Source organism: Hemitrygon akajei, chromosome 14 (assembly GCF_048418815.1).
Source record: "Hemitrygon akajei chromosome 14, sHemAka1.3, whole genome shotgun sequence".
In the NCBI taxonomy this organism is placed as follows: Eukaryota; Metazoa; Chordata; class Chondrichthyes; order Myliobatiformes; family Dasyatidae; genus Hemitrygon; species Hemitrygon akajei.
In genome coordinates this window covers 24,863,651-24,875,751 of record NC_133137.1, presented here as the reverse complement: position 1 = coordinate 24,875,751, position 12,101 = coordinate 24,863,651, and the positions used below count along the sequence as shown (strand labels likewise).

The 12,101-nt window shown below is 42.0% G+C and overlaps 1 protein-coding gene across 3 annotated transcripts in view; it reads right to left on the bottom strand.

Annotated features, from left to right (window-relative positions):
- The window catches only part of emid1 (EMI domain containing 1), a 437,271-nt gene that overhangs the window by 216,196 nt on the left and 208,974 nt on the right, over nt 1–12,101 (bottom strand). For all 3 annotated transcript variants that reach the window (XM_073065698.1, XM_073065701.1, XM_073065699.1), the window contains exon 4: nt 5,341–5,427. In XM_073065698.1, coding sequence (XP_072921799.1) covers nt 5,341–5,427 — 87 coding nt within the window. The remainder of the gene's footprint in view (nt 1–5,340; nt 5,428–12,101) is intronic.

Here is a 12,101-nt window from a genome sequence, read left to right as displayed (position 1 = left end):
GGAGCCAAGGAAGATATATAGGATCTCTGACAAAACTAGACTTCCAGGAGCCATGTGATGCACACTGATGATTTTAGTGCTTACCTCATTCTTATTTAGAATAAAGAATGACACTAAATTATAAAAGAAAACACGAGAGAAAAGCAAGATTTCCACAGCTGTCCTGCAATTTCCAAGTGTTGTTTGCCTTGGCCTTAGAACTAATCACCTCAGAAAAGGGACAATGAATCAATTAATTGATCAAAGCTGATTACTTCCACTACTACTGCAAAGGCAGGTCCTGATATCACTTCAATTTTTTTTTAACTAAATTGGCGCATTTTCTTATCACAAACATGAGAAAGACTGTAGATGCTGGAAATCCAAAGCAACTCTCTCTCAAATGCACACACACACACACACACACACACACACACACACACACACACACACACACACACACACACACACACACACACACACACACACACACACACACACACACACACACACACACACACACACAATAATGCTGGAGGAACTCAACAGGTCAAGCAGCACTTATGGAAATGAATGAGCAGTCGATGTTTCAGACCGCGACCCTTCTTCAGGACTGAAAGGGAAGGGGGAAGACACCCGAATAAAAAGGGTGGGGGAGGGGACGGAGGCCGGCTGGAAGGTGATAATTGAAGCCAGGTGGGTGGGAAAGGTAAAGGGCCAGAGAGGAAGGAATATGATAGGAGAGGAGAGTGAACCATAGGAGAATGGGAAGGAGGAGGAGGAGACCCAGGAGGAAATAATAGATGGGTGAGAAGAGGTAGGAGGCCAGAATGGAGAATAGAAGGGGGGAGGAGGGAGGGATTTATTTTAACTGTAAGAAGAAATCGTTATTCATGCCATCAATTCACCCAAGTGGAATATGGAGTGCCATGGGAGGGGTGTGGGACAGGTGGCAGTGAAGGAATGCTAAGGGCGAGGGGGGTAGCACGGGTGCAGACACACCGAGCGCTAAGACACCAGGCCAGGTAATTTTACTCCAAACAATTGGTTTATTAATTATTACAGAATGTCTCTTTGGTGTTTCCCACTGCCTCCCCTTTTCCCAACCATGAATCCCATATCCCTGCCTCCTTCCCACTCTCAGTCCACAACAGAGACCCATGTCAGAATCGGATTTATCACCACTCACGTATGTAATGAAATTTGTTTTTTATGTGGCAGCAGAGTACAGTGCAATACATAAAATTACCAAGTACTATGCAAAAGTCTCTCTCTCTCTCTCTCGCATAGTACTGTAAATTATTTTTCTTTCTTATTTGAATGACTATATTATTTCAAACATGTGATTAAAATTGTGAACAAATGTATGCCCAGACAAAAAAATTCAGCCCATGATTTCTTGAAATTGTTTTAACAGTAAAGCCACTTCAGCTATTTATCTCCACCAACAAATAGTCTCACAGTTCCTGTGTTATTTTACACATTTCACATAAACTCTGGTAGTTACAATTACTGGTACATTCATTATGTGCTGTGTAGTATGACATAGACAGCCATATCTTATCCATGACCATGATTATTCTTGGCAAAATTTTCCACAATGGTTTGCCATTGCCTTCTTCTGGGCAGTGTCTTTACAAGATGGATGACCCCAGCCATTATCAATACTGTTCAGAGATTGTCTGCCTGGTGTCAGTGGTCATATAACCAGGACTTGTGATATGCACCAACTGCTCGTACGACCATCCACCATCTGCTCCCATGGATTCACATGACCCTGATTGGGGTGGTGGGGGGGTTTCAGCAGGGGCTACACCTTGCCCAAATGTGACCTGCAGGCCAGTGGAGGGAAGGAGCACCTTACACCTCGAGACCTGCATCCACCCCACCACATGTTACACCAGGTTTCTCAAAAAGGTGTTGTTTTAATGGCAAGAATGAAGCTCCTTTACTGTTAATTTTCACAGAAAGGTCACAGCTTTTGTGTTTAACCTGGCTTCCAAGGAATTAGGATCTTCCAGCATAGTTGGGGGCAATCAGTTGCTGGAGGTCACTCAGTTAGATTTAAAAGCCACTCTGCCAGCATTCATGAAATTTATATCACCAAATTGCCAGAGTGATGAACCGCTAGGAGTTATGGAATATACCTGCACATTTCTGGTCTAATGTATCAGTCTGAAAGCAGGAGAGGGTTATTCAGACGGTGAATGAATATCTTAGATATGAGTTTCTGAACCATATAAAAGAGTCAAAGCAGTAACATGCCCCATCACTGAACCGTACCCACAACCAATGGACTCACTTTCAAAGACACCTCATCTAATGTTCTGGATATTTATTGCTTACTTACTTAATATTATTTTTTTCACTTTTTTATTTGCGTAGTTTGTTGTCTTTTACACATTAGCCATTTGTCCATCCTGTTGGATGTGGCCTTTCATTGACTCTATTGCATGTCTTGGATTTACTGTTTATGCCCACAAGAAAATGAATCTTCGGGTTGCGTATGGTGACATATATAAATTTGGATAATAATTTGACTTTGAAGTTTGAACTTTGCTTTAACAGGATTACACTGTCGGATTTATTGCTGCAGATAAATGTGTGTGACTAACAGAAAGCCCTTACAGTGCCTTTGTTACAGGACATAAAACTGGGCTAAAAGTCAACTACTCCACCGCAGAATTAAATAAGAAAATTTTTGCTGAAGACCAATAGAAATTCTGTTTAGAGAAATTTCTGCGCTTGCACTAATCCTACCCTAAAAAATTCTACTCTCTCTTCATTCCTGCTAACACTATCCAGATTCTAGCATTCACCTACATATAGGGTAGGGGCATTTACAATAGCCAATTAAGCTACTGATCTGCATGTCTTTGGCAAACCAGAGTACCTGAAGGAATCCCAGGCAATTACAAGGACAATGAGAAGACTCCATTCAAACAGCATGAGAAATAAGAGCAGCGATGGGGTCACTGAGCTGTAATGCAATCATGTTACGAGCTGTGTCACTGCATTTTGAATTTTGGAGTCACGCATTTGTGGGCATATGTGGTACATGTGAGCATATAAATATATGAACCACATTTCATTTGGGGTGGACTGTTTCCAAGCAACAGACCGGGATTTCCTTACAGAGATTCTCTTTAACTCAGGCAACTGCAGAGACAGCTGCATTATTAAAACCTTTCTCTAAGAGTGCTCAGAAACAGCTATATTTCAGAATATTGCAAGTGAATAGTTCCGGCTTCAGAGGTGCATCACACAGGGGTTGATATTAAATAGAGTAATGAGTCATAGTAAAGAACAGAAGCCCATCTTGTCCATGCCGAACCATTTAAATTACATACTCCCATCAACCTGCACTGGAACCATAGCCCTCCATATTGTATCATCATCATGTGCCACATCATATGACATAATCATTATGTGCCATGTCACAAGGGTGATCATGGTCCCATGACCATGGCAAATTTTCTTGGCAAGTTTTTCTGCGGAAGTGGTTTGCCATTGCTGCCTTCTGAGCAGTTTCCTTACAGGACGGCTGACCTCAGCAATGATCACCGCTTTTCAGAGATTGTCTGCCTGGTCGCATAACCAGGGCTTGTGATATGCACCAGCTGCTCATATGACCATCTGCCCCCATGGCTTTACATGACCCTGATTGAGGTGGGGTGGGGTGGGGGGGGGGGCTAAGCAGGTGCTACACCTTGCCCAAGGATGATCTGCAGGTTAGCAGAGGGTAGGAGCGCCTTACACCTCTTTTGGTGGAGATGTATCTCCACCCCACCGCCCACATTAGCTATGTAAAAAATGCACAGTACAAAGTATCTGACCAAGTTTCTGAACCGTGCAAGTCAACCTGTAAATGACAGTAGTGGGGATCAGCTTCATAAAAAAATTTACCCTTTCATTGGTCTGAGTGTCTGGATTGAAAATCACTCATTTTCCCTCAAAATATTCACAAAATGTATAGGTTTTAAAAGCCATCACAGTGTTTTATAACACTCCATCGATGGAATTGAAAGACATGCAGATTATCCACAAACTACATTGTAGATCTGAAATAATTCTTGGTACATTAAAGCAATATGCAAGCAAAGGTCAAATGGAAAAGAACCAACATCTTCTCTCCTGGAGCTCTACCCGGACCTTATCTAAATTCTCCAACCCATGCGGCATTGGTTCTGCCATATCCTTATCCCCAAATTCTTTGGATTATTCTGCTTCCCCAAGCAATCGGACGTACACATTCAACAATGTTTTGCTTGAAGTGCCTGTACTTCCATTCTGACCTTTGCACTCTTTAATTGACCTAGTATAGGCTTGGCAGGATACAATTTCTGATTTGTAAATGCTGGAAAAAAAAAGTTAATTTTACCTTGCAGTCAGACACAAATAAAAAAACAAATCCTCGTCATCACTAGTTAGAATTCAGTCAAAAATCAGCAACCAGGCAGGTTTTAAAAAGTGCAGACAACATTCCAAGGAAGCAGGACTTTACATTTTTCAACTTTTGTCCTTACAAATGTAAAATAAATAAATACACACAAAGATATGTTATCAACTTATGCATATTTATTTTCTATTATCATCTGTCAAAGCCTATACTTTTATTGTTAACACCAGAAATTCTGCAGATGCTGAAAATCCAAAGCAACACACATAAAATGGTGGAGGACCTCAGCAGATCAGGCAGCATCTATGGAAATGATGAAGTAGTGGATGTTTTCTGGCTGATACCCTCCTCCTGGACTGGAAAGGAAGGGGGAAGACACCAGGATAAAAAGGCGAGGGGGAGGGGAAGGAGGGTAGCTAGAACACAATTGGTGATGCTAAGTGGGTGGGAAAGGTCAAAGGCTGGAGAAGAAAGAATCTGATAGGAGAGGAGAGTGGAGCATAGGAGGAGGAGACCCAGGGAGAAGTGATAGGCAGGTGAGAAGAGGTAAAAGGCCGAAGTGGGAAACTGAAGATGAAGGAAAGGGGAGGGGAAAAATTTTATTGGAATGAGAAATCGATATTCATGCCATCTGGGTTGGAGGCTAATGTTAAGCTTTGATAAAATTCCGTGGCCCCCAAAACACCTAATTTTCTGCAAAATTAAAATTGAAATAATCGCCTAAAAATAAATGCTTCATTGCTACAATGAATAATATTTGAATTCTGCTGAAAAGAGTCTTTTCTAATGTGTCTATCTTCTCAGCAAAATACATACAGGTAGTTGGTCAAGGACATGGCATTCTATGCAGTGTTATCCACTAGGAAACTTTCTGCTCCTTCTAGACTTTAAACCACATGACGCCGCCACAAATGACTAGTCCTGGCTATTTAATTCCATTAGAATATCAGTGAAATCCTTACTTGAAAGGTCTCCTGATTTTGCTTGTAATCGGCGAATGTGAGATATCTGTCGTCCGCCATCCAAGGCTTCCAGGAAGTTTCCAGTTTCTGTAACAAGAAGCGACAGTCTAAGTTTTGGTAATGAAAAATACAATCTTTCTCAGAACTGCTGCTTCCATGGAGTTCTAGATAATGCTTGGTCATGAAAAATATGATTTTTTGCAAAAGTGCTGCTTTCATGGAGTTCCAACTAAAGTTTTACAAAACATGAGATGTCACTGCAAATATTAAGGAGGTAACAATTTTCAGAGAAGTTCGATGTCAGTGTCATTCAGTCAATTTGTGATAAATTCATTGACTTTGTTGCAAACCATTTTAATTCTGTAACTAATTGCTCCTGCCTTGTGGTGAATGAAGAGAAAAGAGAAAAAGTCCTTCGGAGGCAAGTTAGCTTGAGTCGCAACGATGCATTTAGTGAAGGGATGATATTCCGGGTGTATTGTCCACAGCAAATCAATGGCATTGACCAGACAGTGCACAGTGTGCCCATCTCAAACAGGCATTCTGAAGCTTGAAAACCTTAATCAGGACCTAACACTTACTTACGGACACCATTGCAAATCTGGCAAAAATTACGACTGTCAGCTTACGCTCAGAGTTGCTTCCTGTTATGCCGCTGGTGCTCAGGGCAGCTGTTTATGCTGTTCCTGTAATGATTTTGTTTGACCAGTCAGGGTTGTTAGCCCTGAGCTGAACCCTCAAACCTGCAGGACTAGTGGACCACTCTTAGCCTGGCCTCTACCCTTTGACCTATTTGACCAAGGGTCAAAGCACAAGGCCCTGACTCCAGCCAACATAGCTGTCCAGGTCATTGAGGCATGCAAGTCACTAGCCCCTACGACAAGGTTGTGGTCCTCTTGGAGGCTGCACTCAATGAGTGGTCCTTAATTTGACCACTGTAAACCGCAAAATAATAGGTAATTACTTTTATATGTACACTACAATGGACCCAGGACCAGCCTCATAATGGTGCTAAAGGTTCGCCTTAAGCTCATTATTTGCTGCCCTCTTTCACCCATAGCAACACCAGGGCTGCCTTGTTTCCCAAAATGGTTCATTTTCCCAGTGCCTCATGTGGTGAAGAATATTGGGATCTCAGAATAGTGTCCACAGCTCTCTTTCAAAATCAGCTTTGAGATCCTGATTCAAAGCAGGCCCCAGACTAATGTCTGCATGTGTGTGTTACAGGCAGGAGAGGAAGCCAAGATCACAGAGAGGTTAACAGGGACACGAGGAAATCTGCAGATGCTGGAAATTAAAGCAACACACACAAAATGCTGGTGGAACGCAGCAGGCTAGGCAGCATCTATAGGGAGAAGCGCTGTCGACGTTTCGGGCCCAGACCCTTCGTCAGGACAGGTTAACAGGGAGCATCTTTAACCAGAAAAATTGTTTCTTTGCTAATGTAGATAAGGATGAAAAAGTACACAAGTTGTGCTTCATGTTTAAAATATTGGACATAAATAAGTCCTAACTTCATTATTTTTAAAGTTGATGGTCGCAGGTGAAATGCTGAAGTTACAAACTTTGTTAAATACTAGCTACAATGGAGAGTAAAACCATGCAGAGTATAAAACCAGCTCTGCACCTAACCAACTTTGTCAGTTGCTTGATGAGAGAGCTATGTTAAAATGATCCCACAGGCAGATAAAATAATTCTTGCTTCATTCTGAAATCATCACAATTGTTGTCAGAGTAATAATTGCATCTATGTGACATTGCAGACTGCTAAAATAGATTTTCTTCTCAAAAGTGAGACATAAACATGTCAAGATTGAAATACCAGACATAAATACCTTTCATCTGACTCACAAATAAGTAAAACCTGATACTATTAGGATTTTTGTTTTGATAAAGTTGAAGAGGTAGTTTCTAAGAATTTCCCCTTCCAAGCTCTAGGCTTTGTCAAGAGCCAGAAGTGCCCTCAGCAAATCAGCTTTCAAGAGAACACCAGTCGCGTATCGTAAAACATCTGTCACCTATAAAGATGCACAGGAACTTGTCATGGCTATCAGCAGGCATCACCTTTACATTTTGCCTAAATTTGTCCTTCACAACACAAGAGAAACACCATCATCAGCAGTTGAAGCAGCAGGGAGCATCTGCTACAGGGCTTGGAAGTCAATCAAGAGCTGTACTTTGAAAGTGTAGGTAATGGGATATGCACTCATCCAGGACTTTTGACAGATACACCAGGGGCACTTTATAGCATCTTAAGACCAGTGCACAGAATGAATTATATATTATTATTAAATGCATTATTAAGCTCTCCATCATTGACTTTGTTATACAAGTTCCCCAATCTTGAGAACAGAGCATTGTCAACATGCATGTTCAGTGATGGTTGCTGATAACTCAGGAGACCTGAACATTATTTCATTTACCAGCTAGGATTATCTGTGTAACTGCCATGTAGAAAATGATATAATTGCGATGAGACTATTTGTTTGTGTACTTAATCTCAAAAGAGGTTAAAACGTGCAATTCTTCTGAATCAATCGATAATCTGTTCAAGGCCGTCAGAAGTGTTAAAATAGAAAACGGGCTCAGGCAGAGAGGAAAAAGTGCACAGATATGATCCAACAAATGATGAATAGATTTCTTCAATTGCAATCCTTCGCTCATCAGGAATGGCTATCTCCCAATGTATACCTTATACGGGGCTCTGAAAATGCATCAGCTGGGGATCTGCATACATAGTTCATCTTAGAGATTCATTACAACTGGGATGGTTGGTCATTGATTGTCAGTCCAGTCCACCACTGGCCATTGATTGTCAAACTAGACCACCATTGGCCATTGATTGTCAGTCTAGTCCACCACTTAGTCATTGATTGTCAGTCCAGTCCACCATTGGCCATTGATTGTCAGTCTAGTCCACCATTTAGTCATTGATTGTCAGTCTAGACCACCATTGGCCATTGATTGTCAGTCTAGACCACCACTGGCCATTGATTGTCAGGCTAGTCCACTGTTTAGAGATGTATTTCCAACTGGGATCTTTGGTCATTGATTGCCAGTTTAGTCCACCACTTGTTTCATCCATTCCTGATTATCCACTTCCTTTCCAGATTCAAGTTCAGATTCAGTTTATTGTCATTTAGAAACCACAAATGCAATGCAGTTAAAAAATGAGACAACGTTCCTCCAGAATGATATCACAAAAGCATGTGACAAAACAGACTACACCAGAAAATCCACATAACATTTGGCAATCCCCAATCCAGGGTCCGGAGAGGCTGCTGTGTATTAATATCATGCTACCGTCTTAGCGCGTTTCCCGGAAAGGAGCTCCAAATCCACCAGACAAACAAGACCAAAAACTAAAGCTACAAGACCTGCACAAAACCACATAGTTACAACAGTGCATACAATAGCATAATTGATAAAAAATAGACCATGGGCACAGTAAAAATAGTCCAAAGATGTTAAAGGACTATAAGTTTGAAAGAAATCACCACACAGTTTCCACAAGTCCTCAGGGTCCTGATAGACTCGTCATCTCACACCAGCGGCAGAAGGGAATACCCCCGCTATGGACTTCCACAGCACCGCCCAACTCAGCCTCGCAGACGCAGCACACAATGAAAGCTCCATCGAACCCAAGCCTCGCAGACGCATCACACACCAAAAGCGACCTGATCACAGTGGACTCCGAGTCCGTCGAACCTCCGAGCCGACGACCATCCCCTCCGGCACAGCTTCTCTGAGCACCATCCTCTGCTGAGCGTATTAAGATGGCCCCGCCAATGGCCATCGGCAACGTGACCCCGAGGACTGGAGGCCTGTTCTTCCCAGCAGAGTCCCCGACCTCACAGCAGCAGCAGCAACGAAGAAGGTCTTCCTGGAGATTTCCCAATGTTCCTCCGTGCTCCCATGTCCATTTCAATCGATTATGATTGCGCATGGCACCCCACTTCACAAATAACTGATAATCAGCTCCGGAGTGGCTGCTGCAAGCTGCGTCGCGCTGCCATCTTGGATTTTGTCATCCAACTCAAACACTGAGTGAGACTACTCTCTGAGTTGACGTTGATGTTGTATTTCTCCACAATTATTTTGAGGCTGTCCTGAAATTCAGAGGTAAATGTGTAGGATGGTTAAGTTGGATGAGGTGGTAGCATGGACACCTGAGTGTTTAGGACTGGCGGGCAGCACTGAAAAGACCTTGAGGAGGTGTGCTAGATACGTGGGTTAAAACCAAAGGAAAAATGGCTGGTGGCACTTTGCACTTCACTGCAAAGATGTTTATTAGTTGTGTCAAAAATTCAAACATATAAAAATTAGTAAAAATAGTGAAAAGAAAACTACCAATATTTACAAAAAATATCTACCAGAAATCACAATAGTAGCCTCATTCTGGTCCAGTATTAACTCCTGGCAGCCCTGGTCTCTCTCTTCCACTGAGAGCAATGAGCCCCATTTATTAGGCACCAGGACATCCCATCATAAAGTTCACTTAAGACGACACATGAATTAGAATACTATGCACCCCACATGTAGTTACAATCATATTACAAAATAAACAAAAGTATCTACATTAATTACAGTATACAAATATATACACATCCCCACACTAAAGAAATGGAATATTCTGCTGTGTACGGCAGGAAAGGCACCATAAAGCCAACCCAAGCTCGGTTTAGGACCCATTATGAGAATATACTAGGGGAAGACATTGGAGTGCACACTCTCAGTGAAACGACATCAGAATGACCAGGCAATGTTTGTGCGTGAGTGAATGCGTGTGTAGGGAGTGTGTTTACCGAGCGCTCTCCAGCACAAGATGGTAGTGGCAGGGGGAGGTATAAAGAATGAAGGAATGGGGAGAGGAGAGGGAGATGAGCGAAGAAAGAAAAAGTGAAAAGAAAGTACAAGAAGAAGTGAAAAAATGAGAGGGGGAAAACTGGAGTAAAGAATAAAGAGAATATGGGAGAATGAAAAATAGAAAAAGACAAAAGAAGAATTGGTAAGGCTGAATTTGGAGTATTGTGTACAGTTCTGGTCACCAAATTATAGGAAAGATATCAACAAAATAGAGAGAGTACAGAGAAGATTTACTAGAATGTTACCTGGGTTTCAGCACCTAAGTTACAGGGAAAGGCTGAACAAGTTAGGTCTTTATTCTTTGGAGTGTAGAAGGTTGAGGGGGGACTTGATAGAGGTATTTAAAATAATGAGGGGGATAGATCGAGTTGACGTGGATAGGCTCTTTCCATTGAGAGTAGGGGAGATTCAAACAAGAGGACATGATTTGAGAGTTAGGGGGCAAAAGTTTAAGGGTAACACGAGGGGAAATTTCTTTACTCAGAGAGTGGTAGCTGTGTGGAATGAGCTTCCAGTAGAAGTGGTAGAGGCAGGTTCGGTATTGTCATTTAAAGTAAAATTGGATAGGTATATGGACAGGAAAGGAATGGAGGGTTATGGGCTGAGTGCGGGCCAGTGGGACTCGGTGAGTGTAAGCGTCGGCACGGACTAGAAGGGCCGAGATGGCCAGTTTCCGTGCTGTAATTGTTAAATGGTTATAAGAAAAAACAGAAGAAAGGAATCAAATCAGCTAGCATCTTGCTTCCATTACATACATTGTATCCGATCAAAAGGGGAGAGTGTTGAACTGATCTTTGAGCAAAGAAAGCCAGATAACGTTATTTAGAAGACTTGGGTAAAGGATCAAAATTGGAAGCTGGGAAAGGAAAGCACTGAACAACAGTATATTTGTCCTGCCTCAATGAGTTGTGTTTGGACCTGCACTTCCCTGTGCAGAGGGCCACTGATTCACCGAGCAGGGGACCAGTCACTCTTTCTCATCAATATTCACCTTCTAATTGCTTGTTACACAGCCAGACTTCCCCAGCAGTCTTCAGAGCCAAGAAATGGGAGTCAGGGGTCGAAAACTAAATTAAAAATATTCATTAGGGGGAGATGCAGCAGAAGTTATATTTGAAGGCTGCCATGAGGCAAAACGAAATTAAATGGGAACTTGCCAAAAAAAAAAATCAATTCAGAATTTTTCTAAAATGCAAAGTAAAAAGCAACTCTTGGAAGTTAGGTGTTTGAACCTAAAAGCCTTATAAGCCAAACTTAAATAACCACAGTGACAGGAGCACATCTGCAGTTTATATTTAGTCTAAACGAGGCACCCAGCTGTGTGTTAAATGTCTGTGAACCTTCAGGTACCATTTCTGAGTGGAACCATGATCGAAACCAAATGGAGCGATTGTAAAACACTGCCGAGTTCACGGCTAACTAACCAAAGAAAACCTCTGTGCAATTTGAACTACATCCTAATCGTGATCCTGTGCAGATAAGTCATTACTGCTCCAGGCTTCATCACCCAATGGTTACACCTGACAACCAATGCAATTAATTATTTTATGCCTCAACATTTGCATCAATTATACACACCCGACAATGCTTTAAATCAACCAAGGCAACAATCAATAATAATTAAATTCACTGAAGCAACTCTGTGCTGTATGAGCCCTGATGAAGGGTCTTGGCCTGAAATGCTGACTGTTTATTCATTTCCATAGATACTGCCTGACCTGCTGAGTTCCTCCAGCATTGTGTCTCTGTTGCTTTGGACTTCCAGCACCTGCAGACTTTCTAGTTTTTATGATTGTGCTGTAATGTGTTAATTTAAGATAAGGATTGAATACATAGTAAGTTCCTCCAAGAGGATCACAACCTTGTTGTCATGGTATGGAGGCTTGTGTGCCTCA